This window comes from Rhinichthys klamathensis, unplaced genomic scaffold (genome assembly GCF_029890125.1).
Source record: "Rhinichthys klamathensis goyatoka isolate OS25496 unplaced genomic scaffold, OSU_Roscu_1.1 h1tg000376l_1, whole genome shotgun sequence".
NCBI lineage: Eukaryota > Metazoa > Chordata > Actinopteri > Cypriniformes > Leuciscidae > Rhinichthys > Rhinichthys klamathensis.
The window spans coordinates 241,271-266,575 of NW_026606883.1; the positions used below are offsets into that span (position 1 = coordinate 241,271).

Here is a 25,305-nt window from a genome sequence, read left to right on the forward strand (position 1 = left end):
GTCATGTGTTCTGAGACATCACACTTCTCTCTGTGACATCCCTAGGCTCTGTGAACGGCAAACCAAGTAAAATGACACATGCTATAGGCTTTTAGTTCACATGCTTTAAGTTTAAATGTAAGTTGTCATTCTCTCTAAAAAGTTGAAAGGGGTCATCGGATGCAAAATTTACTTTTATATGGTGTTTGCATATAAATGTGTCTTTGCAGTGTGAGGACACAACCACCGTACAATGAAAAAAATCCATTCACTTCTATTTTTTTTAATCCTCAAAAAGCCTAAACACTTTCAATAATCAAGCCGTTTGGATTTTCTGAGCAATATGATGTCATATTGCTCAAGCTCCGCCCACGACCACTGACGGACTGTCCCGTATTAGCATATTTCCGCCCTCAGCCATTTGTATACTTTCTGCCGAGCAGGTTGCCATGGCAGCACTTTACGTGTCTTAAGTCGACACCATAGATATAAAGTATGTGTAATGTTATTATGTATATCTATGGTCGACACGCCCCATGGAAGAGAGGGGTGGGGTGAGCAGTTGCTCAATATCATTTATAGAGGCATGCACCGAAACGGGTCGCTGTGAACAGAGCTGTTTTTGAGGAGGTAAAAAAGGGTGTTGTTTTACACAACCATTGAGGAATTTTAACCAAAGTATATTACAAACTTTACATGAAGACCCTAAAGAATCATACCAACTTGTGGAAAATGGGCATCCGATGACCCTTTTAACATCCAGCTTTGCTCTCCATGCAACATGGCATTCATGAGTGATGACGGCTGCGTCTGAAATAGCATATTCTCTTAAGTAGGTACTTATTTTCAATAAATAATTACTTAATATGCACGCTAAAAAATATATATGTTCTATATAGTATGAGAGTGTGTATGAAAGTAATCTGGACATAGGCCTACTACATTCGCCATGTTGTCAGTATCACATGACCAACCAGCGTCAGTTACGTTGCTTCACTGCCATTCATAAATCCTCTCCTGTGGCCTCATGGGACAGTAAAGTGTCCATCATATGCACACTTCAGAATCTCGCCGGAAGAAGGTCATCGGGGTACTTTTTGCCCACTCTTTTATGAGTAGGCCTACTATGAATTCGGACATACTTCTTTTGTCGCATAGGCCTACTCTTTTTCGCCTACTATATAGTAGGGAAGTATGCGATTTCAGACTCAGCCTTTGAGAGAAGTAGCAATTTGTCTGAATCTGACCGTTTCAATGAATCAGTTGATCCGATTCACAAAATCAATCTGGGGTGCGTTTCCCAAAGCCAACTATAGTCGCTAGTTCCATCGTTACCAATGGGAATGGGAATTCAATGGGAATTGCGATTAGTTGGCCAGCGATGCTTTTGGGAAACGCACCCCTGCATGATTCGCTCACAACTCAGACTGACTCGGTTCTAAAGTTCAACTCACTCAACATTGTATATAACAATCAGTGAATAATTACTTGTTTCCTATTCCTCACAACACTGTTGTGTGGCACGAGAGTTAGGCCTAATAACCACAGTTTTGAGTTTTACACATTGTGAACTAGGCCTACTTCATAATTTATTTTCTAGGTTTATACCTATTTTGTAGAAAAATTTAATAGCATAGCCTAACTAAACAAAATATATTTATTTATTTATAGCTGTAGGCTATATTTTACACATTATCATTATTAGGATATTATTAGAGTTATGAGCAGTATTTTAATTGTTCATTTAGGCACATATCTCACAAATTGCTTTCACTTGTTTTTTGTTAATTATCATTATTATGATTGTGTTGCCAGGTTTGCACTAAGGCAGCAGTGACGCCCAGTTTGTTGGCTGCTGGTTTATCAGTGCGGCGCGCGCGTGGTGCGTGAGCGCTTGGAGACGTAGGGCTGCGCGTGGGTCGCTACGAGGGGTGTGTGTGTCTGTGACACTAGGCTACTCCACAACACCGATTAGACATTACATATCAACCTACGGCGGGCCACGGAGCATCGCATCCCTCACACTGGAAACCAACGCTCTTAAACGGCATCCGCGCAGTTGTGCCATTCAAACCGTTTGAACAGCGCTCCTTCGCGAATACACCCTGCTCCGGAGGTGGCTTCTAACACCGTACAATGACACTGACCCATAGCCGCAGATAGGGATGGATCCAAGAGTGTGGAGGATGCTCGCGCTGCTCGGGGTGTTTGCAGTCTTTCTGGAGGTAAGACGCGCCTATAGGACTGTTCAGTAATATAGCTTGGGACAAAGCCTAAATAGGCTAGCTTTATTCCATTTGCTAAGACCATGTTTGCTTTTTGCGTGTTCTTTTTTGTATTGCTTTGAGCCGGTAACATTAATGCAGCATGATTTCAAAGTGGTCCTTTTTTGGTAAAATCTAGTTCAGCATTTAATATTTGTCATTGTGCAATAAAGCACTCACATGCTGTTTAATGGATTCAAGCAAAGCCACCACCTAGGATCTGACATCCTTTAGGGAGGAAATATCGCTTAAACGATAGATGGAGAATAGGGATAAAACTGAATACGTTTTAATTTTCGTTTCAGTTGTTTTTTTCTTCTTTTTTTTCTTTATTAAATGCGCAAAGACCAGTGCTGGCAAACCACAATGATTCCGTGGAAAAAATACACCACATTGACCCATATTCTGCTGTAAGACTAATGAGTTTGATGAGTGTGCTAGAACAAAAATTATTGACCCACAAACGTAATGGTTTCATTACATTTCATTTCAAGAATTCAGTATAAAAATTGTTTGAAAAGATTTGCCGATTTATTTGGTTCTAGAGCATATCTACACATAGGAGTCTCAAAACTCAGCTCAGCACAGAAGACAAAGAAACATCCAGTTGTGAAAGATTAGACAGAATGCTTTGAACAAGACTTTTTGTTTATATTAACATCTGCAAAACCATTCCTAAATGGCTCGGATTTATTATTAATTTTTCCAGCATAACAAAGAAATGGGCATCAGTGTTATTCAACAGCTAGATAACTGTACCTTCATCTCAGTTCACACTCACTACAAAGCTGGACTATCTTAACATCTGTTTGGGCGGTGAAACAACAGCACTATGGGAAGGAATTAATGAGTAATATGACTGCCGTGCTCCATTAGAGACTCTATGCTCCTCTTGATTATGAAGATTTTACAGCACAAACAAATCTGTTGAAAGGCTTTGCTCCTGAGATGCTGTAATACACCGGATTGATTTTATATATCTGCATGCATTTTAAAATGTGCATTTGCAATTAGACTCCTAAGATCAGTGGATCACTGGATCAGTGCTATATGCTAGACATCAAGGTTGTTGTGTGCCTTCCTCTGTTTGCAGCTGTCAGTAAGACACACCTGGTCATATGTTCACACATCTGTGTTATACTCCATTACCACAGTCTGTTCCTTGTATAAGTGCCATTTGAGATTGAAAAAAACAAAGATGCTGCTTAAATCAAGGGCTTTTTGATGTGTGTTTTGCTGTTTCAGGGAAAGGAACATAATCAAGGACAGTGTCCGTCTGGCCTCAGTTGCTGCTGTGGAATGAGAATGACCGATGCAATTATGGCCGTAACTGACCGGAGTGTGTTGATATGAGCATACATATCAGGGTGCATAACTGGAGCTTGTTATCTATAATGCAATTATCCCTGCTGGTGGTGCTAAACCCCCAGATCAGTTTATTGGTCGTAAATTAATCAAGTAAATCAATACCATGTTTTCATCTACAGACGTGTTAAAATGACTGTGCAGTGCAGCATAGAAGCAAAGGGGTTTCAAAGGAATAGTTTCTTTCCAAACATTTTTATTTATTTATTATTTACTCACCCTCATGTCTTTCTAAACCTGTATGGAACACAGAAGTTTAACAGAATGACTGGTCTGCTCTCTTCCATGCAACGAAAGGGCTGTCAAGCTCAAAAAAGCATCATAAAAGTGGTCCATGACTCATGCTGTATATTCTATGTAAGACTTCTGAAGCCATTTCATAGCTTTGTGTGAGAACTGGACAGGATTTTAAGTCACTGAAAATCTTGCATTGAAATTATTGCTTGGGAACCATCATTCACTGTCGTTGTATGGAGAAAAAAGGCAGCTTGGACTTTCTGCTATAAATAACTCCTTTTGTGCACTCGGATAAAAGAAAATCATACTAGTTTTGAAAGACATGAGGGTGAGTAAATGATGACAGACTTGTTATTTTTAGGTGAACAATTCCTTTATATGTTTTTTGAAGAACTGGTACACATAAAATAAATGTTTACTTCAAATATTCCTAAGGGTCAGTGATGAATGCTAGGTCAAATTTAGGATTTCAAGCTGCATGGTTTCTGGTCCTCAGTGAGAAATCAGTCGGGAGAACAGAGTCCAATTGGTTCTGGAAAACTCAACCCTTTATAGCTGTTTTGCTGCTTCACTGAAATCTCTCATTGCTTTTCAAGTCACAGAAGCAGCTTTAGTTCCTTCTTGCAGCCACAATGATGCTCTATCAGCAATCCTCAGATTTCTAGGGTATACTCAACCTTGACAGCTGCCCAAATTTTAGCTGAATGGTTTTGAAAACCCATAGTGCCAGATTGGATCACTGTATTAGCTTGGTGTTCAACTTAATATTGAGGAGTTAATGTATATCAGGACAATTAAAGCATATTGTTGTAGCATTGTTTGCAGAGTCATCTAAAGTCTTTGTGAAACTGTTAGTAGAAAATAGGGCTAGGCAATTAAGTATTCGCCATATATTCACAATATATAATGTTAAAATAATATTGTGAAGATTTTAATGTGCATTTTATTTGACTATAGGTTTTGAAGAGTGTATCATCAGACTATAGTTTCATGATTCTTCTTTGTCTCGTGACTTATGAATATGAGAGCATTAAGATGTTTAAATAGCATTTCTGATTTGTATTAGCTTGAGTCGGTATGTTCGATTCATTTCCATGAATCCAGTACAAATTCTGTTAATTTTTGTGAATCATCCATTCAAAATGTATTAATTTGCGCCATATGGTGGCATTGTTTTCAAATGATAAAATCATTTAAAGGAAATGTACATGTTGCTGTTTATCACTACTATAAAAATATAAATGAACATTATTAAATATCAGTTTTGTGTTTAGTGAAAAACATGCATTGATTATTTTCTTATTAAAAACACTTATATAGTGTGCAAGTAAATGTTTCCCATTTACTCATTTTTCGCATTTACCCAGTCCTCTTTTCCATTTAAGACAGCAGTTACCTTTAAAGATTAAGATGATAACTCATCTCCTAATTGCTCTTCAGTCGCAGTGCAGAACCAGAAAACGCAGAAATAAAATGTCAGTTAAAATATTAACAGATATTATCTTCGTTCCTTGTCAGGAGTGACTCTCACAGCTTCCTCTGAGCCAGGCAGAAACGGAACGCACCGCTGTTCAAATGTGTGTCACGTCTAAGAAGATAAAACTTCACTTTTCTAGAAAAACAGACACTTTAGTGTACCGAACAAATCAATTCATAGTTCTGTCAGCTTTCTGCATTTGAACTTTGTTTCCTTTTCCCTCTCTGCAGGTGAATGGTGATGACAGCTACCTGAATGCAGTGCAGAATACAGGTGAGCCAATATGTGTTTTATTACACCTGCTATTAACATTCATTTCGGAAGATCCAATACATGTAAAGAGAGTCCAAAAAGCTTTTGTGATGATCACTCAACCACATTCAGTGGTGCTTGCTTCAACTGCATGTGTAGTGTAAATACTAACCAGTACTAATGTGTATGAGGCCACATTAAAGAACTGCCTATTCATCACCACTGTGCTAAAATAAGAGTTTTAAACTTTGTTTCTGAATGAAATGAAAACATTTTTGCTAAAGCATAAATTGACGATTGTATGCAGTGACAGACAATTTGATTTGCATAAATGCTAAATGAAAATAAATAAACAGATCATAAAGCATCATGAGTTTATGTATTAACTGTGTACATAGTATATAATAACTGTGCATTTTGCTCAAAATGTTATTGGTGACTGACAAGAATTCAATTTAAGTGTATTTGAGAATGTGGTGTGCAAATATTGCTGAACTTTATCAACATGCAGTACCATACAATTTATTTGTGATATCATTTGTCATGAAATCAGAGACCCTCCATTCAGAAACTCACATAGTAACACATTTGAGGTGCATGAAAAAAACAGGGATAAACAGTTGTCATCTGGCAACTTGTGATTGGATCACCCCCAAACAGTTGTTAATTCCAGGTGTAAACAGGGCATTAAAGGGACAGTTCACCCAAAAATAAAAATACTATCATTAATTACTCACCTTCATGTTGTTCCGAACCCGTAAGACATTCGTTCATCTTCGGAACACGAATGAAGATCTTGATGAAATCTGAGAGCTTTCTGTCCCTCCATTGACAGCTACGCAACTACCACTTTGACGCTTCAAAAAGTTCATTAAGAGATTGTAAAACTAATCCATATGAATTGAGACTCAATTGTTTTATATGATGAACAGATTGAATGTAGGCGTTTATTCACATTTTATTCACAATAGACGTTGATCAGCAAAAGCTCAACCGAACCTGCTGATGCGCGAGAACAAACCTCTTGCTAAAGCGTAACACATGAGACTGAACCTCATTGGTTCTTGTACGTCAAGTGAACACGCTTGAGCTTCTGTTTACCACAACTGATGTGTGAGTTGATGTTTATATGTGAATAAAAGGCTAAATTCAATCTGTTCATCATATAAAGTGATTGAGTTTGGACTAAACCACTCAATTCATATGCATTAGTTTTATCGTTATAAACATTTTGAAGCGTCAAAGTTTTAGTTGCGTATCTGTCAATGGAGGGACAGAAAGCTCTCAGATTCCATCAAAAAGATCTTCATTTGTGAAGATGAACCATATACATGCCATATACATGATTTGATCCTTGTGTTAGTTGATTCAGGTGGTATTAAGGAGAGAGACGTCCTCACAGCATTTGATTGGACAAAAATCATACATACAGTAGTGCAAAATGAGTCAGCAATCTTTTTAGTTGATTTTTCCCTGCGAGTATCTGCTAAAGGTTACTTTTATCATCTTTTAAGAGTACAGTAGCATATACTGTAGATGGCTTCAAAGTATTAAAAGCCACAAAACGCAATTTTCATTTCATGGTCTATAAAGAAGACGCTGGCTCACTTTCATGTTTCATACAGAGATGTATGAAAAATTAAAAACAAATGCTTGTTTAGAGCTACATTCTTCTAAATCTCATTCTCTTAGTGTTCTGGCTGTGGTAGTAATGAGCCGGTGAAGATGGATTTGTGATGGGTTGTGTTGTGTTATATAAATAATTCATCAATTCCTCCAGAGCTCCAAAATGTGACATTTACACCACATCACTGTGCGCTGGTCGCTGGATATCGCCAGTGTGGCTGTTTAATAAGGGCATCAACCCTGTGATGGTGTCCCATCTTTCTGAGCGGTGTCAGATTTTCTCCCTCATCTCGCTCTCATATACTTTGACAGCGTGAAATTCCCCAGTACCAATCCTGAAGTGCTAATGACTGTCAGTGCTTTGATGTCACTGCATCAAGACAGATAAACAGCCTTCCCCGGACCAGCCAATCAGACGGCTTTATGGTGCCAGGAACGGAAAGGGCTTAGATTGAGCGATTTGGTTTTCTTTTTTCATTGAAAACATAAACTGTGCCCAAAGCATCCTTTATACATCAAAAAGAATGGGTCAGCTTATGATCTTATAGTACCCTTGAAAGTTGCATGGCTAGGTAGCATGCCACAGTGGACCAAATAAAAAAAAAAGAAGTTATTTTGATATGAGTTATATCCTTTGAAACAATGTGCAAAGGTTACATGCAAGGTCTTTGTGGATTGTCTTGCTCTAAGCTCTGTACATGAAACAGTGGCCATAAGAGAACTCATTTCTGGTTTATTTTGCAAAAAAGAAAAATGTTAATGTGCATTCCCTGATTTTCTTATGTTGCTTCCTGTCACCCATTGGTGCCCCACCATGCATCTGGTCCCACATTCGCTTAAGACGCCAAAGCACGTTATGTGAACCGTGTCAAATATTCATTGTGGTGGGGAAATGGATTATTTGGAGCTCTCCTATGGTGCAGAGCTGAGAGCGTGTGTGTCCAAGTACGCCATACGGATGCTTTGCGTAAATGACTTGATTTCTGCTGCCATTCGTTCTGCCAGTGTGCTTCCATTAGCTTAGAGCGGCACAGAGGGTGTCAGTGGCTGAAGGTGAATGAATCCCAGCCAAAGAGCTCTAATACAATGCTCTGCAATATTTATTTGTCTTCTTTTTTTCATTTTTTTATTATTACTTTCAATGATTGTTTTGCATATTTTTTGCACCCACTGTTAACTGCATATTGTCTAGAAGTTCTATTATATCTAAGCTATTTTATCTGATTGTTCCGATTTGATTGTCTGTAGATTTGCTTAAAAAAAAAAAAAACGTTGTGCCCAAGCTTTGATTGAATCACTTATGTCCTCCAATTTTGATATTTGACTCATAAGGTAATTTTTTGAATAAATCTTTTTGCAATACAACTTCACAACATCACAGAAAAGAGCTTCTCTGTCTCTTTCTCTCTTTCTCAGCTTCTCTCTCTCTCTTCTGTGCATCTGTGCCAGTCTTTGCTTTCTCAAACGGCTTTGATGTTTCATCCCCCACCTTATGTGTCAGATCCTTGTGTGTTTGGGTTAGAATGGAGAAGAATGTCAGTATAAGATGATTTCACTAGAGTTGATATTTCAAAGAATGGCTTGTTCAATGAGCGGGATGTGTTAGTTTATCAGATCCGTGGTAGAGCATGCATCCTGCATCTCTCTCTGTTTTCCCGTAGCGTCCCCTCCCCCGACCTTCATGTCGTAGGAGTTATTAACACCTGGAGATCAGCCTTTTTTTTCTTGCACCGTAATGGAATGGGATCGAAATGTCTGAGCCTGTGCTGAATAAGCATGGCCCACTCCTGGTGCTGGTCCTGATGCCCAGACGCCTCTGTTTTACACTCTTTTATTACCTGACCTTCCCTGTCATTCCTGTTAAATATCTCTCTGCTTCTTTTTAGCACGAAATGTGCTATTCCATCACGCAGAAGATGTCTATCTCCTCTGTTCTTTGTTATAAAAGGATCCAAATGTCAGCCTAATGTATCAGTCTTAAAGGGATTTTACCAAGAATGAAAATTCTATCAATATTTACTTACCCTTATGTCATTCCAGTTGTGTGAAACACAATTGTTTTTGACAGATTTCCATAAAATGTCAGTTTATCATGACAGGGGCTGTAAAATTCCAAAAAAGCATGATAAATGCACCCTTTTGCATTGGACAGGATGGATGTCGGTTACATTTCAATGATTATTTAGTGTTTCTTAATGTCATGACATCAAAACTGCACTATAAGCGACACTTGATTTCAAGAGTTGCAAGGTGAAGATAATCAGTGAATAATGAATAACGACTTTTATATATTACATTCATGGTCTAAATTCTATTTACTACATAAAAATGGCTTGGGTTAGTTGTCCCTGCGGTTGCTAAGATGTTCTGGGTGGTTATGAAGTACTTACTTACTGGACAAAGAACTAAGTCAAACAGTCCACACCAAGCTTATGATATTCTTTTCCATAGACTGGACTCATATTCCTCCTTCAATATTCACAACCGTTAAAAAGTACTAAAGAGTCCGTACGATTTTTCCTTTTAAAGAAATTAGTATTTTTATTTCAGCAAGGGGGCATTATATTGATCAAACTTAGCAGTAAAAACATTTATAATGTTATAAAAGATTTCTAGTTCAAATAAATGCTGTTCTTTTGAACTGCTGTGCATTCATCACAAAAATATTAAGCAGCAACATTGGTAATAATAAGAAATATTTCTTGAGCAGCAAATCAGCATATTAGAATGATTTCTGAAGGATCATGTGACACTGAAGACTGGAGTAATGATGTAATAACAGTAATATTCTGAAATAATTTAACAATTTAAAATACCGTTGTCTATTTTAATATATTTCAAAGTGTAATTTATTCCATCATTATTATATTCCATTTTTACTGTATTTTTGATCAAATACATTCAGCCTTGGATGGACTTTCAAAAATATAAAGAAATCGTACTCATCCCAAATTTTTGAACAGTATAATTTTTTGTTAAAAGCATAAACACTTTATTAGATTTATGCTTAAAACAAGATAGTTACTTTCCAATGGTGTAAGATAAACTTAATCAAGGAAATATTCTCTCAAAGCGAGTCTTATTATCTGACACAATTTTGCTTCTCAAGTAAATAAATCTTGTGTCAAGATACTTTATCGTAAAACAAGACAAAATACTAATTAAGAAGAAAATGTATGTAAAAAGCAATCAAAAACTTTTTATTCTGTCACTCTCTACGGATTAAATAATTTTCAGTTGGTTCCAGACACTTTATCGACAGCATTATGGCGTTTCCTGCCCACACATCTTAATGCATCCAATTAAACAGAAACGCAGTCAACGATTTCCCTGAGGTTGGCACAACTCTTTCTGAGAGCGCTCTCCGTCATCCTGTTTTAATATGTCTAATTCAGCCCTGCCCTGATTGCAGAGAGTCTGTCTGAGCTTGCAGATGGAGACATTAATCTACTGCTGCTCTTTACACACACACACACTGTTCCTCTGTAATATATGTTTTTCTGATATCACTTGAATACAGCCTGGCTCAGAAAAGTGCAGTCGCATGAGTATGCAGACAAAGAAGACTGCAGACGTGCCAGTCGTGACTGTGATTAACAGCCTGTTCTTCCCACTGCCAGTGATGTGTTTTCAAAGGCAAATGGAAGGTGGAGGACCCTTCATATCCACAGAGCTTTCTAGTGACAGGCTGGGAATGACATTCTGCTGAGTCATGGAGTGCTGGATTCTGGGACTTAAGGAATTGTGGGTTAACAGGGGATTATGGGAAGTGAAAGATCACAGCCTCTCCACCCTTCTCTGACTGTCTTTGGGTCCAACTCACAACAAAGTTCATCAAAAACTGCATACAAACATGGAAAATCTGCTGAAATCTCTTGGAGGCTTTTTTTGTGCAAAGCCAGCAGCATTTCACAGTCCATATGGACCTCACCATCTAAACTCTCCATGAGTTCTTCCCATAGTTTTGCTCTCCTCCCAACCATGTGTTCGTGCATCCAGCGAGAGATGCATTTGTGTCTTCATCAGCACAGCACCAAACTCAAGCCCTTTAGCGAAGTAAAGTTGTGTTCAAACTGTTCGAAAGTTTAGAACAGCGCTTCTAATAATCTTTCCTACATTATCTAGCCATTCACAGTGTGTGTGATGTTGTTCTGTGCGAAATGCAATTTGATCCTGATTTCACAGCACTACAACCACACAAATTGCGTTAACGTAATCAGGTTTGAGTTCTGGAAAAAGACCAGCTATGATTTTCTATCCAGCTAGCTATGATCCAGCCATAATCGTGTGAGGACTTCTGTTTACTTCAGTCATTTTTCCAATCTTTTCTTCTTTTCTTTGTTTTTTTTCCTTATGTACTCAAACAACATATTGTTCCAAATCAGCTCTTTGTAAAGCAGCTTTGGAACAATAGGCATTTTGAGAAAAACAGCTGGATAAAAAATAATTGAATATTTTTTTTGCATTTTTGTCCATTCACTTTCTGTTTTTGTTGTGTTGCATTGAGTAGCCCCTCCCACAGTGAAATGTCATTGGTTTAAAATCCTGGTCTATATTAAATATCGAATACATTCAGTTTGGCTGTGATTGTGTCACATCATGCAGAAATTTTATTTCAATTTGGACAGACTAATCACTTGTCACTGGAAGCTTGTCAGTTCATACCTGCTGGGACATATTGTAAGTGACTATAATTGCTAGACATGGCAGATGTCTATCCATGAATAAAGCCTTGTGATAATTTCAGGTTCATTGACTTCTGCATTGCTGTGGTTGCTTTGTCAAAATTGGTATAGCAGCTCGATTAAATATCACATTTAGATGGCGTTTTTTTGTTGAAAATGCATCTGGCATTTTTAGTGTAAACGCTAATCCATATTGATGCATACCGGGTGATATCATCGAACCGCCTACTCATCTGTCAATCAAATACTGCTTTGAAACGAGGTTTCGTTATTAAAAGAAAATAACCATCTGATCTTAAAGAATTTGAGATGTAACAATGTGATTTGATTGAAACTAGGCCTAAGAAACCACAACCACCTGTTTTCCTTAACACGAGGTGCAAGTTTGCAATAATTATGCCTTTAAATCCAGTACGGGTGGTGTAGCTCTTGCTGGTGAGTCTCAAGTAGGGCAGGTCAGGGAGAGTTCTGCTCCCTGCCGCTTTGTTGGCTGCTCATCTTGGCTTCTCAGCACCTGCTTAGAGCACAGCCTTGTCTAATCCCTCGTCCTTTATGCTCGGAAAGTAGGCTGTATAAGGGATCCAGATGTCCAACTTCTCCCTCTTTTCAATCTCCAGCCCTGGGGCTGAGGAATCAGTGCTCATGGCTTGGAGGCCAAGGTGGGTGTTCTGGAGAGATAAACAAAAGGGCCACTGTTAGATATAAGATGTTGGCAGGAAAGCCATACGGAAAGGCCACATCTGCAGAGCTGTACATTGGCAATTTATACAATAGGGATTATTATTTTGGACTCTAATGACAGAAAGGGGATTTTGCTAGATTGTGGGCACTCTTGGAACTAAACTTGAAAGCAGTTCCAAAATAAGGACAGAATGTTGTTTTTATTATATATATATATATATATATATATATTGGATTGACTAATATTTGGCTTATTTTGGAGCCCATATTTTTCAGGACTTGACTACTTCAATGAAAAGTACATTTTATGTGTGCTTTTCCAAAAAGTAAATACCTAATTTCAGCTTTAAACACAAGGTATGCTCTGTCAATGCATTCTGTGCCATGCTGCCAATTATAACAGGAAATCATTTTTATTCTGTTTGTAAAAAAGATATGTGTATTAAATTATTAATGTGTGACTTCAAATATAAGTGCATAATATACTTTGTACTTCTTTTCAATAACTGAGTGCAAGGTGTAATGCAAATTTCTCCTGTTGTTACTTTGGATACTTTTGACTATTTTGTGGTCTAAACAGAAAAATACAAATGAAATGCAAAGTTATAGGATTTTAAATCTGATTTTAATATATATATATATATAATTATTTTATTTTTTGGGGGGGAATATGTTCTTTATTTTTCAGAATGTCGTCATTTTTCTTTCATTAAAAGTTCAATATTGTCCAATGTCCAAATATGCTAATTTTGCTCACTAAAACAAGTGTGAAACATGTATGATCCATATTGAAATTTATATCTATTAATAATACGTAATAGTAATAATATTGTATTTTATATTAATGATATAATGTAAATATTCCTAAAATATGTAAGCATCACATCAAGATGTCATGATGGATATAAGCAGAGACTACATTTAAAATTTTCTTTCCTTCAACACCGGGAGCTGCTCTTGAGTGTTGAATGAGAAATTCTCTTGGTATCATGCTCATATTACATTAGATACACAGGATATTGACTACTCTCTGAACAAACGGATCAGATTTCATCACTTTGAAAAATGCCAGTGCGAACAGTCAGCCTTAAAGATGGGATTTGATTTTGAAGTATAAAATCCTTTTTCTTTGTTTTTTCCCCCAGTTCCTCTGTCCTGCTCCGAGGGCTTCACTGAGCTGGGCTATTACAATGGCACCGTTTCTCAGACCGACTCAGGTTCACCCTGTCTGAAGTGGACTGAATTCCCAGATTACGTGCAGCAGTATCCGGGCAGGGGTCTGGGAGAGCACAATTTTTGTCGAAATCCTGACCGTGAGTCTAACCCATGGTGCTTTTTCAGACAGAGCTCAGGGGCCATTGGTTGGGCCTACTGCGACTGCCACCAAGGTGAGCCCTACAGTGTTTACAATTAATGGTCTGCTATGTTCCACTAGTGAGTTTAAAATATATCTTAAAGGGATAGTTCACTTTGAAATAAATTTTTGGTATGTTTTAGCTTACCTCAAGGGCATCCAAGATGTAGGTGTCTTTGTTTCCGCAGTAGTTTCAATTTTGATATTTTTAGGTCAAACCGTTCTTGTCTGTCAGTCATATAATGCATGTCTATGGTCACCACCTCAAAGAGCATGCACAGAGAAGTCCAAATTAAACATGATTTAATGACTCGTAAATGTAAGTACACATTGATGGCCTAAGACACGAAACGAGCAGTTTGTGTGAGAAAATGAACAGTATTTATATCGTTTTTACCTCTTGTAAACACAGCCACGTCCAAGTGATCTGACGGCGCCGGCGCTTCGGTCTTTTCCGGCAAGCGCCGAAGTGATCTCTCGCGCGTGTACGTCACTCATACAATTGTTTTATTTTTTATTTCTTTTAATTGTTTTCTTTTACGACGGTTTAAACATCCCGGATATGCGCAAATTAGTACCATTTTAATTAGTCGTCTTACCTATACAATCTCTGCTCTGTGTAAACAATGAGTGACGTACACGCGCGAGAGATCACTTCCGGCGCTTGCCGGAAAAGACCGAAGCGCCCGCGCCCTCAGATCACTTGGACGTGGCTGTGTTTACAAGAGGTAAAAACGATATAAATACTGTTCGTTTTCTCACACAAACCGCTCGTTTCATGTCTTAGGCCATCAATGTGTACTTACATTTACGAGTCATTAAATCATGTTTAATTTGGACTTCTCTGTGCATGCTCTTTGAGGTGGTGACCATAGACCTGCATTATATGACTGACAGACAAGAACGGTTTGACCTAAAAATATCAAAATTTAAACTACTGCGGAAACAAAGACACCTACATCTTGGATGCCCTTGAGGTAAGCTAAAACATACCAAAAATTTATTTCAAAGTGAACTATATCCCTTTAAGGAGGTGTCCCATTAGCCAAATCGAAAACAACCCATTTTTGCTCTTTCTAAAATCTCACCTTCACCCCCTGTAAATATGATATTAAGAGCAATCTACATTTCCTGTCATAGATTGATTTGCAGTAATGTGTTTTGGCAAATCAATTTGAAATTTGACATAATAACAACAGAAAAAACAGCAATTCAGGGTTATTTTACCCCATGATTTCATGCACAGGAATATTTATGCACATGCAGCTTTAATGAGATTTTTTTTTTCACTCCCGCAGTTTTATTTTAGCAGAAAAACGCAATCAGTGTTTGCGATATGTGGCTTTTCGTCTGCTAAAGAAAAAGTTTGGGTCATATCCATTTACTCATCAGGGAGTTTAGTCTCTGGGGCTGTTAAAGTTTCCCTGCAGAGAGAAACATGGCCGCTTATGACTGAAAATCAGCTAGTGCGACGTCAGCCTTTGATGTTGGTACATTTTAACATTCTTCAGCTGATAAATATGTGTTTTTACTACCTCTTTGAATGCTGTTGTCTTACTTCCCTTTCGGTCTCTCTTGGAAGACTGTTGTGTTTTGCAGCGACTTTATATTTAGAAATCAGTGGTTTACGTTCTTGAGAAGAATATTCTATCTCAGTTTGTATCTCAGGAAAATTATATAATGGTAAAAAAACAAAACAACATTGCGTTCTGTGTGCAGTGGAGACAAATGGTGGCTGTGACTTTGCCAAGTACGATGTGTTCCTGGATCAACATTCTGTTCCTGTTATCAAGCAATCACATATACTGTTAGGTTTAGGGCTGGGATTAGAGGCATGAATACATTGATAAGAACAAAATTCGTTTTTAGAATTTGCCTCTGATTTTAGGAGTTCATGCTGAGGGATCTGAATAAACTATTCGCACCACTAATACTCTGTACAGTATGTCTCCGTAAAGAAGCAATTCTGTCCAAATTCAGTTATATAAAATATACATTTGTATGTAAATACAGAATGAACAATGCTATTTTGAGCAGTTTTATTAAAAAAAAAATCTAAATCTTGACATTTTTGTTATCCTCCCTGTAAAGAATAAAATGGCCTTGATCGCTTTTCAGTAAGATTTTATAACTTTTGTTAATTCTTATTAAATTCTAGAAAACAGATAGGAATGAGAAAACTGGTTGTAAATAGGTTTATATATAGGTTTACAGAATTGGATGTGGTCAATTTCTAACAATTCCCCAGAACACCTAATTTGCTAACAAATTCATATCAATATGCTAAAAATAGTTCTGCATGGATTTCCTTTAGAATCTTTCAATTATTTCCTACAATTATTTTTATTATTATTTATAATATATGTGTGTGTATATATATATATATATATATATATATATATATATATATATATCTTACCTGTTCAGGAGCGGTCAGGTTAGCGGGAGGTTCGTCCTCAAATAGTGGCCGACTAGAGGTCTACCTGAACGGCCAGTGGGGGTCAATTTGTGACACGCATTGGACAGACCGTGATGCCAGTGTGGTTTGCCGACAGCTTGGACTGAGGTATGTTTACTTCTAATTAGGGCTGTCAGTTACTATCATTTAACTAGTTTAAGTATAATTCAGAAACCCTTGTTATTAGCGACACCGGTGGCCGTTAAGTGAACTGCAGCCAGCGAATTATTGCTCGTGCTCGCACTCGTACACACACACACGTGATACACAAGAGACTGGACATGATTTAATACCCTGATATACTCATGGCAAATCTTTTTTTCGTTCTTTCCTTAGAAGTAAAAAGAAGTTGGAAATACCTTTGCAGCGATAATGCTGTTAATGAACATCCAGGTGCTGCTGAGAGTGGCATTTAGATGAATGTAACAAAATAAACGTACAACAAAAATGATAGTGGTGAGAAAACAGCAGTTAAGAAAGCATCTGATCAAAGCCATGTGGATATGTTTGCACGATCAATTCACCAACATCACGACAGATGAGTTAATTAAAATGACACTGTTATGATAGTTTGAATATAAAGTATGTTTGAGACTATAGACTATATAGCCTAGATCTGGGGCCGTATTCACAAAGAATTTTATCTTACCACTAGGTGTACTCCTAAATCGCACTAAAATATTTTAGCTAGGAGTTTTCTCTTAAAAGTTATTCACAGCGCCTTTCAGACCTACTCTTAGTAAGGAAAAATGACAACTCCTAAACTAAGAGTGAGTCTTCGTTGCTATGGATGACGTCACTTCTCATGCACGAGCTTCCTCGCAATGATCACGGTGATTGGTTGTTAGATGACAGGGCCATCATGCGGAACATAACACAGACGCAACAAATCATGGAATTACGACATCTAAATATGTCTGTGTCCTACACAAAATAATAATAGTAATGTCATCGAAATGCATATATAATGACATGTTTGTGCAGGCCCCAGTGAAGTGTAATTCTAAAAAGGTAGAGAGAGAGAAAAGTCGTGAATTAAAATAAATTAAATCAAGGTAGCCTAATACCCCAATGAAAACCGTCACTTGCCTAATAATGAAAAACAACACTTGCATTAACACTTACTTGGTTAATTGACATCCTAGCCTAAATAGACTACTTAAAAGCAAGGAAATGTTGTTCTTATTGAAGTAATGTAATAGTTGAATGACAGTGGATTATAAAGTCGCCAAAACGTAAAAGAAAGCCCAACTGGACGCAGGATCAGTTACTGCTGCTGGCCGAGTTGGTGCTAAAAAAAAAAAAAAAAAAAAAAAACATAATAAAAGGGAAATTCGGCACTGGGATATCAAGCAAAACTAAGCGCGAGACATGGGAGAGGATTTGTTTGCAGGTTAATGCAGCATTCCCGCTTGTGTCGCGGACCCCGGGCGACTGCGAGAGGCGGTGGTGTGCGCTACGATCCTTTGTGAATAGGTCTTAGTGAGTTAGGAGTCCTCTCGACTTCTTTTAAGCTGTCCCAGACTTAGGTGCTACTTTTAGGGCTAAAATGCTTCGTGAATTACTCTTAGTGAAAAAAATTAGGCGTCCTAAAGTTAGGAGTGACACGCCCATTATTTTTAGGAGTTGCTCCTAAATTCGCCAGTTAGGAGCTGCTTTTAGCCTTAAAATTCTTTGTGAATACGGCCTCTGGCTATTGTGATACTATATTTTCAATGAATCCCTTTTCTTTGCATGACGGTCTCGTTTTTATAGTTTTGTTACAAGGTGTTCACACATTGGCAATGGCAATACAAAAAGCGATAAATACATTCTTACACATAGCCCATTTAATTTAGTACAATTAATTAAAGATAATGTGAAAATTATGCATTGACTGCCACAGTAAGGTAATGTCTTTGAATAATATACTAATTGTTTTTTTTTTCTCAACAAATATTGAAATATGTGATTATTTGCAATTAATTTGATTAATTAGTCATGTAAATAATTTAATACATTTCAGCCCTACTTTGGCCTGTCCTTTTCAGTGTGGTCAAAGTATGGTTACTCATTTGCATATTTAAATGAATTAAAATGTATACGTGTCTTCATATTTACTATATCTATTTTTGATTTAGCCTTTATAAAATGAGTGGGTTTAAAGCCTTATGCCACTGAACAGTGGAGGAAATAACTTGGTGTTTCTCTCTCTCTTCATAATTCTTTTCGTTTGTTGTAGTGAGATTGGCACAGCTCTCCAGCACTCATATTTTGGCCCCGGCTCCGGGCTTTTTCACTACGCCCGCCTTGGCTGCCGTGGTGATGAGAAATCCCTGCTGGAGTGCCGGAGCAGGAAGTTTGTTACTAGTGACTGTAACCATGGGAACGAGGCCGGAGTGCTGTGCGCACCACCTGAAGGTCAGTGTGCTTTCTGTGGGAGTGAAGCTAATGACCTTTTAAGTGACTAGTGCTGTAAACATTCCTGCATCTAGATGCACTCGCGAAAACCTTACAGCTGCCATCAAACTGAAAAAGTGTTTAATTTTCACGCATAGTGGTCACTACAGTGGACAGCTATTTAAAAAGCTTTTTCTTGAATTTGCAAGAGTTTTGATGGCAAAGACCCTGGTGCATCATCCTATACATTGCAACCAAGTTGTAAGCCATTGTGTTTTGATTTCTTCCCCCTCCAAACCAAGATGGCCAATGGTCAGTCAGACATGCCAAGTTGCTCCGGAATATCCACCCATTCTCTCTATCCTAGGAGACTCTTGTATGTAAAAAAATATTGCCGCATCAAGCAATATCTAATGAGTCATATCACAGTAATATTTTCCATGTTTTGATTTTAGATTGGGAGAAAAATCTGATTAATCACCTGTCCACTATAGTGGACCTCGTGCATCAATGGCTATATTTCAGCAACAATTCATACTTAAACTGTGAATATTGTTTTTGAAAATACTTTATCTGCAGTGACTTTTTTTTTTTACTGTAAATAAATGTATTTGTATTATTAGAATGTCATTTTCATTGACATTGAAAAAAGTTATGTAATTACATAATTTATGTGACTTGTAATGCATTACTTTACTCATTTCATCCAAAAAGTAATCTAATTACGTAAGTCATTACTTCTTAGATCAAAAAGTAATCTGATTACGTAATGCATGTTACTTGTAATGCATTACTTTACTTGTTAGATCAAAACGTAATCTGATTTCGTAATGCATTTTACGTGTAATGCATTACTTTACTTGTTAGATCAAAAAGTAATCTGATTTCGTAATGCATGTTATTGTAATGCGTTTCTTTACTCGTAATAACAAAAAGTAATCGGATTACGTAATGCATGTTACTTGTAATTAATTACTTGTTAGATCAAAAAGTAATCTGATTAGGTAATGCATGTTACTTGTAATACATTACTTTACTCGTAACATTAAAACAAATCTGATTATGTAATGCATGTTACTTGTAACACATTACTTTACTTGTAACATCAAAAAAGTAATCTGAATGCGTTATGCCTGCCCCAACACTGCTCATTTCAGATGAGATTTGAAAAAAACGTATCCCTAGGTTTTCTCAGAAGAGGGCTATGCTAGAAATGTGTCCATCTTGAACATAATCAGAATTATCAGCTAATAAGCACTAATATCAGCACACTGGAGGGAGCATCTGAGTGGTTTCCACAGTTGTACCTTGACAGGCTGTAGAGAACTCTGATGGAATCACGTCCTCATGTTCTGATATCAAAGATACACGAAGTGCAACTTGTATGAAGCTCAATTGCCTTTGCAATATTTCGGATTTATATATTTTTTAATATATTTAGTTTTCACATGATTTGATATAATTGTATTGATTAGTTTGTTAAATACACATACTTTATCTTTATTATTGTATTATGTTTAATACAGTATCTCTTCAGTTTAAACCATAAACGCATGCAAAATCTCTTTGAAAAATTTGTTTAAAAAAAAAAATCAAATCAAATCTTGTTTTTCATGCCCTAAGAGCAATAAAAACACATAGGAAAAAAAATCCTGACTGAGGTGATCATAATTCATGCATGAAAGGGTTAAATAGGATACAAAGATCATCAGGGTTAATCAAAGTCTGGTTCTGAGAATTCAGTTTCCGCCTCCATGTGTGCGCGGTAAGTGTATACTGCATACGACAAAGAAGATTGCTCCCATTATAATCAACAAAGCGGTCTGCGAGTGCTTATAATGCGAGCATCCTTTTTTTTTTCGTGTTGTGTCATTTTCCCGGTATTGTCGTGTACTTCACCTTTTTGCTTGCTTGCAGCGCAGACTGGCTAATCAAATTACATTCAGTGGCAGATTTATTCACAAAAGTTTTTGCTCAACTTTTTTTAATTACCTTGACATAAAACATCAGCATATGCAAATACTATCATCTCTGATTGATGAAATTCCCCTGACATGTTCACTTGTTAAATATTTGGACTTTTATTTTGGACTTTTAGAGTGAACTAATTAATGTACTTTTTAATGTAAAACCAAATGAAAAATGACTATTTATTCACTGATCACCCTGCAGTTTCTAAAAGCTGCCCTGGAGCAACATCATTTGAGTATCTCGGATCTAAAATGAATTTTAAGACAAAAAACCACAGGGTGTGTGATAGAACATCATGAAGACAATTATGTTATCTTTGAATTGCCGTTATTGCAGCTTCTTTGTCCATTCATATTGACTTACTAAATTGGCGCAATAGCTGAAATTAGAAATTTTAATGAAATATTTCAGTGGGGGCTTATACAATCAAAAGAGCCATACTTTCGTTTGTAGAAAGGAACAAAGGGGGTAAAATAACGAGAAAATAGGTTGGAAAGCAAATCAATGGCGTCTGACCTCATGATTGCCCTCTGAGAGCTTTATTGAAGACACAGTCCGAGGACACACGGACAGATGTGCTCTGTGCTGGGTTACCAGGGCAGCAAAATATGTTTTTTAGCCCTTGAATGGGTGCATATAATGCATTCCTGATATGAATTATTATTATTATTATATATTAAATATTTATGACAACTGCACATATATCTAATTGTAGTTGTAGTGATTCTGGGTTTGCTTCAGGACCCAGATTTAAAATTTTAAAACACACTACCAGTTGTTTATTGTACATAATTATTATCATACAATAGTGAAACTGCATAGAAACCCAACAATACGCAAATGCAAATGGATCGGTAAATTTTTTTTTGTTTTAAAAAAAAAAGTCTTATTCTTACCAAGGTTGCATTTATTTGATCAAAAATACAGCAAAAAGATTATTATTATTATTACAATTTAAAGTCCCTGTTTTCTATTTAAATATATTTTAAAATATAATTAATTCCTGTGATGTCAAAGCTGAATTTCAGCATTATTACTCCAGTTTTTAGTGTCACTCGATCCTTCAGAAATCATTGCTGCTCAAGAAACATATTTTTCTGGATTCTTTGATAAATAGAAATTTAAAAGAACAGTATTTATTTGTAATAGAAATCTTTTGTTACATTATAAATGTCTTTACTCTCACTTTTGATCTGTTTAATGCACCCTTGCTTGATGAAAGTTTTCATTTCTTTAAAAAGCAAATCTTACTAACCCAAAATCAACAGCAGATTTCTCCATGAACCAGTATTTAATGTAACCTGGGTTATTTTCCTTTACTTTTGTTTTTCCCTAAAAGTTCAGACTTTAGTCTGCATTATTATAGTTGCATTCTTTTTTTTCCACTGCCTTCTGCAACCCTATTAGAAAAGACCCGCAACCTATCAGTTAAGAACCGCTGGGTTATTGCACAGAGAGAGAGAGAGAGAGAGAGAGAGAGAGTATTGCATGCAGAGCATTCTGGGTGTCACTACATTTATTGATGTGTTTGTGGCTTTGGGTCATGATTCCTGGTTTGCTCGCTCAGGTAATGGACCGCCACTGCGGCTGGTTGGTGGGGAGGAGGACTTTGAGGGACGAGTTGAGGTCTTCCATGATGGGCGCTGGGGGACCATTTGTGATGATCAGTGGGATGACATGGATGCTGAGGTGGTCTGCAGGCAGCTCGGATTGGGGTGAGTCCAATATACAGCTAATACATCAAATACTTACTGTACACACCCCTGTCATGAATATACAGTGGATGGTTTCAGAGTAATGCATCAGGCTTGTAACTCCTACCTTTACTAACTGCCTTTTGCAAACATTTTTTTAAGGTTTTAAAGGTGACCTATTATGCTTTTTTACATTTTCAACTTTCTTTGGTGTTATGTTGGTATTTGAGCATGAAAAGTTACAAAGCACAATTCAAGGGGAGTTATTCTCTGTATCAGTAAGCACTGTTTCTGAACTCCCTGAAAGGCCTCGGTTGTAGTCTTTAGTTTTCTTCCAGAAATGTACATATCACAGTATTTCCCATTTAAATAATTCCCACTCAAGGCATACGCAAAAAAGGGGCGAGGCCTGGTTGAGTTTTGCATTTATCGCCGCAATCAGACGCTGTTTTTTCCACCCTGAAACTGATAAAGTAAAACTGATGCCATTGTTAGTGTTTACACCTGAGAAGCTGAAACTTGCTGTTATGGTAAGAGAGGCGTGTCATTTCCGCTCAAAGTGGTTGACCATTCACAACACATTGTTCCTGCAGACCAATCAGAGCACAGAGAAAGGAACTAAACAGGATGTTACTGACAGACTGGAAGAGACAGCTGTTGCAACAATGATTTTTGTTTTTGTTTTTTGAGCATTCAAGCATGAAAACCTATTCTAGTATTCCCAAAAACAAAATCAAGACTGTAAAATGGCACAATATGGGCTCTTTAAAGAATCAGTAGCACTGTTCTTTTTTCACAACGCACAAAACTTAGGAGCTCGTGTGAGGTATTTTCATCCCTGTGTTCTCTTATCTCGATGAGAGGAAGATTGAATTATTTATTTTGCGCTGTTGTATTATTTGCTCTCTTACACCATCTCATGTTGTTGCAGCAGTTGTAGAGAATAAAGACGGTGAGATGGCACATGAGCACAGACTCGCACCGCTGCTGCAGAGATGATACGCACGACTTCAGTTACTGCAGCATTAAAGCAATGGAATGATGAGTTTGTCAGTTATAGTTACAACAAAAAAATGTGTTCGCTTTCAAACTGAATGTGTAGTAAGAAAGCCTGGCTAACGTCAGACCACGTCTCATTGAGATTGAGACGTGGTCTGGGAACCACATGTTCATTTTCTCGTATTTGAGGCGTGGTTTACGAATGCCCAGAGCCGTTTATTGGGTGCTACGAATGTCTATCAAATGCGCCTGTACAGCTCATAGCCAATCGTTTCAATTATACCAGATGATGTATGTACAGCGACAGAAATTAGACGAGGAAGAAGACGATGGGTCAGAGATGTATGTGTACACGATGGCGTATGTATCTAAGGCTGCATCAAAAGGTATCTTCGCGTCTGCTGCCATGTTTGATCCATAGGTATAAACAAACTGCTTCGGTGTATCGCATAGACGTCGTCATCGTCTTGCTGCTCCCTCCCTGTTCTGTGATTGGTCCCCTCGCTGAGCCGAAAATCTGGTCCATGGAATCCAGACTGCCTAGCCTGGGAAAACCCAGACAACTTCCGGCAAATTTAGATATGCTCTGAAAGTTAGTCTTGCAAAGAGCTCATTCAAGCTCATTTCCAATCCTCTGAAATCGAGGCACCAATCAGAAACGTTGGGGCGGGCTTTACACGATGACGACAGCGCTGGGATTTTGAAGCAGATTTTGTAGCCTACATTACAAAGATGGATGCCGCCGTCGAACATCACTCGTTCGAATCAGCTATCGCGTCTGTTTTAAGCGATTTGAACGTTTCCCTTTTGTTAAAAACCGAGCAAAGAACAACACTCGGAGATGTTTCTCCGCCGCTCTGCATACGTCATCTCCTTCATCACTCTGATTGGTTTTAGGTCTATCCGCGACGTCCGTTGGTGACGCCCCTCTGGAAATGATTTGTCTATGATGCTTTGCCAGACCATAACTCAGTTACAACTGAGAATGGTCTGGTTTTAACCAGGCTACAGACTGCCTAGCAGCGTGAATAAAATCGCGCTGCGCAAAGGCAGCATGGGGAAACCCAGGCTAGTAGTAAGAAGCATTTTAAATGGTTTCCCACTGAAACTAAGCAGGGTTGAGTCTGGTCAGCACCTGGATGAGAGAACACCTAACGCTCCTGGTGAGGAGGAGGTGTTAGTGAGGCCAGCAGAGGGTCCTCCTCACCCTTAGCTCTGTGTTGGTCCAGTATATTAATGTGGATAGTGTTCAGCAAAAAGGCACCGTCCTTCTGATAAGATGTTAAATTGAGTTCCTGACTGTCTGTGGTCAGTAAAAATCCCCATGGTGTTTCTTGAAAAAAAGAGTTTGGCTGTAATTCTGGCATCTTTGCCCTCAGCCTCTATCCATCATGGCCTCTTAATCAACCCCAAATACAGACACAGGCTGACTACATCACTCTTTGGATTCCCCCTCACTCACTCTGTAAAGCACTTTTATTTATTTATTATATTATAAAGGGGAACTTGATTTAAAAAAAAAAAGAATTACATTTACCATTTAAATATATTGAGATTGACTTAACCTTGTGAAGTCTACTTATATTTTGACCATTTATGTCTTTGTGTGTGTCTAGGGGGATCCCCAAAGCCTGGTCATGGGCTCATTTCGGCCAGGGCAGTGGGCCGATCCAACTGGATGCAGTACAGTGCACAGGCAATGAGCTCTCTCTGGACGAGTGCCGTCACAGCGGATGGGAACAACACAACTGTGACCATATGGAAGATGCTGGGGTGTCATGCAACCCCTATTCAGGTCTCGTCCTTTACATAGACACACACATACAAACACTTACAGCCCTACATACCTGATTCTGATTGGTCAACTGCAATATTCTCTATAGT

General features: G+C 37.8%; 2 protein-coding genes across 3 annotated transcripts in view; both read left to right on the forward strand.

Annotated features, from left to right (window-relative positions):
* The window catches only part of syt15 (synaptotagmin XV), a 32,553-nt gene extending 22,589 nt beyond the window's left edge, over positions 1-9,964 (forward strand). Inside the window, exon 9 of the transcript XR_008803790.1 lies at positions 9,911-9,964. The gene's annotated coding sequence lies outside the window, so the exon portion shown is untranslated. The remainder of the gene's footprint in view (positions 1-9,910) is intronic.
* The window catches only part of si:ch73-127m5.1 (neurotrypsin), a 43,697-nt gene that overhangs the window by 4,703 nt on the left and 13,689 nt on the right, over positions 1-25,305 (forward strand). For both annotated transcript variants that reach the window (XM_056233696.1, XM_056233694.1), the window contains exons 2-8: positions 1,795-2,204; positions 5,553-5,595; positions 13,712-13,954; positions 16,348-16,486; positions 18,600-18,778; positions 22,296-22,443; positions 25,038-25,216. In XM_056233696.1, coding sequence (XP_056089671.1) covers positions 2,145-2,204; positions 5,553-5,595; positions 13,712-13,954; positions 16,348-16,486; positions 18,600-18,778; positions 22,296-22,443; positions 25,038-25,216 — 991 coding nt within the window. In that variant the 5' untranslated portion in view covers positions 1,795-2,144. The remainder of the gene's footprint in view (positions 1-1,794; positions 2,205-5,552; positions 5,596-13,711; positions 13,955-16,347; positions 16,487-18,599; positions 18,779-22,295; positions 22,444-25,037; positions 25,217-25,305) is intronic.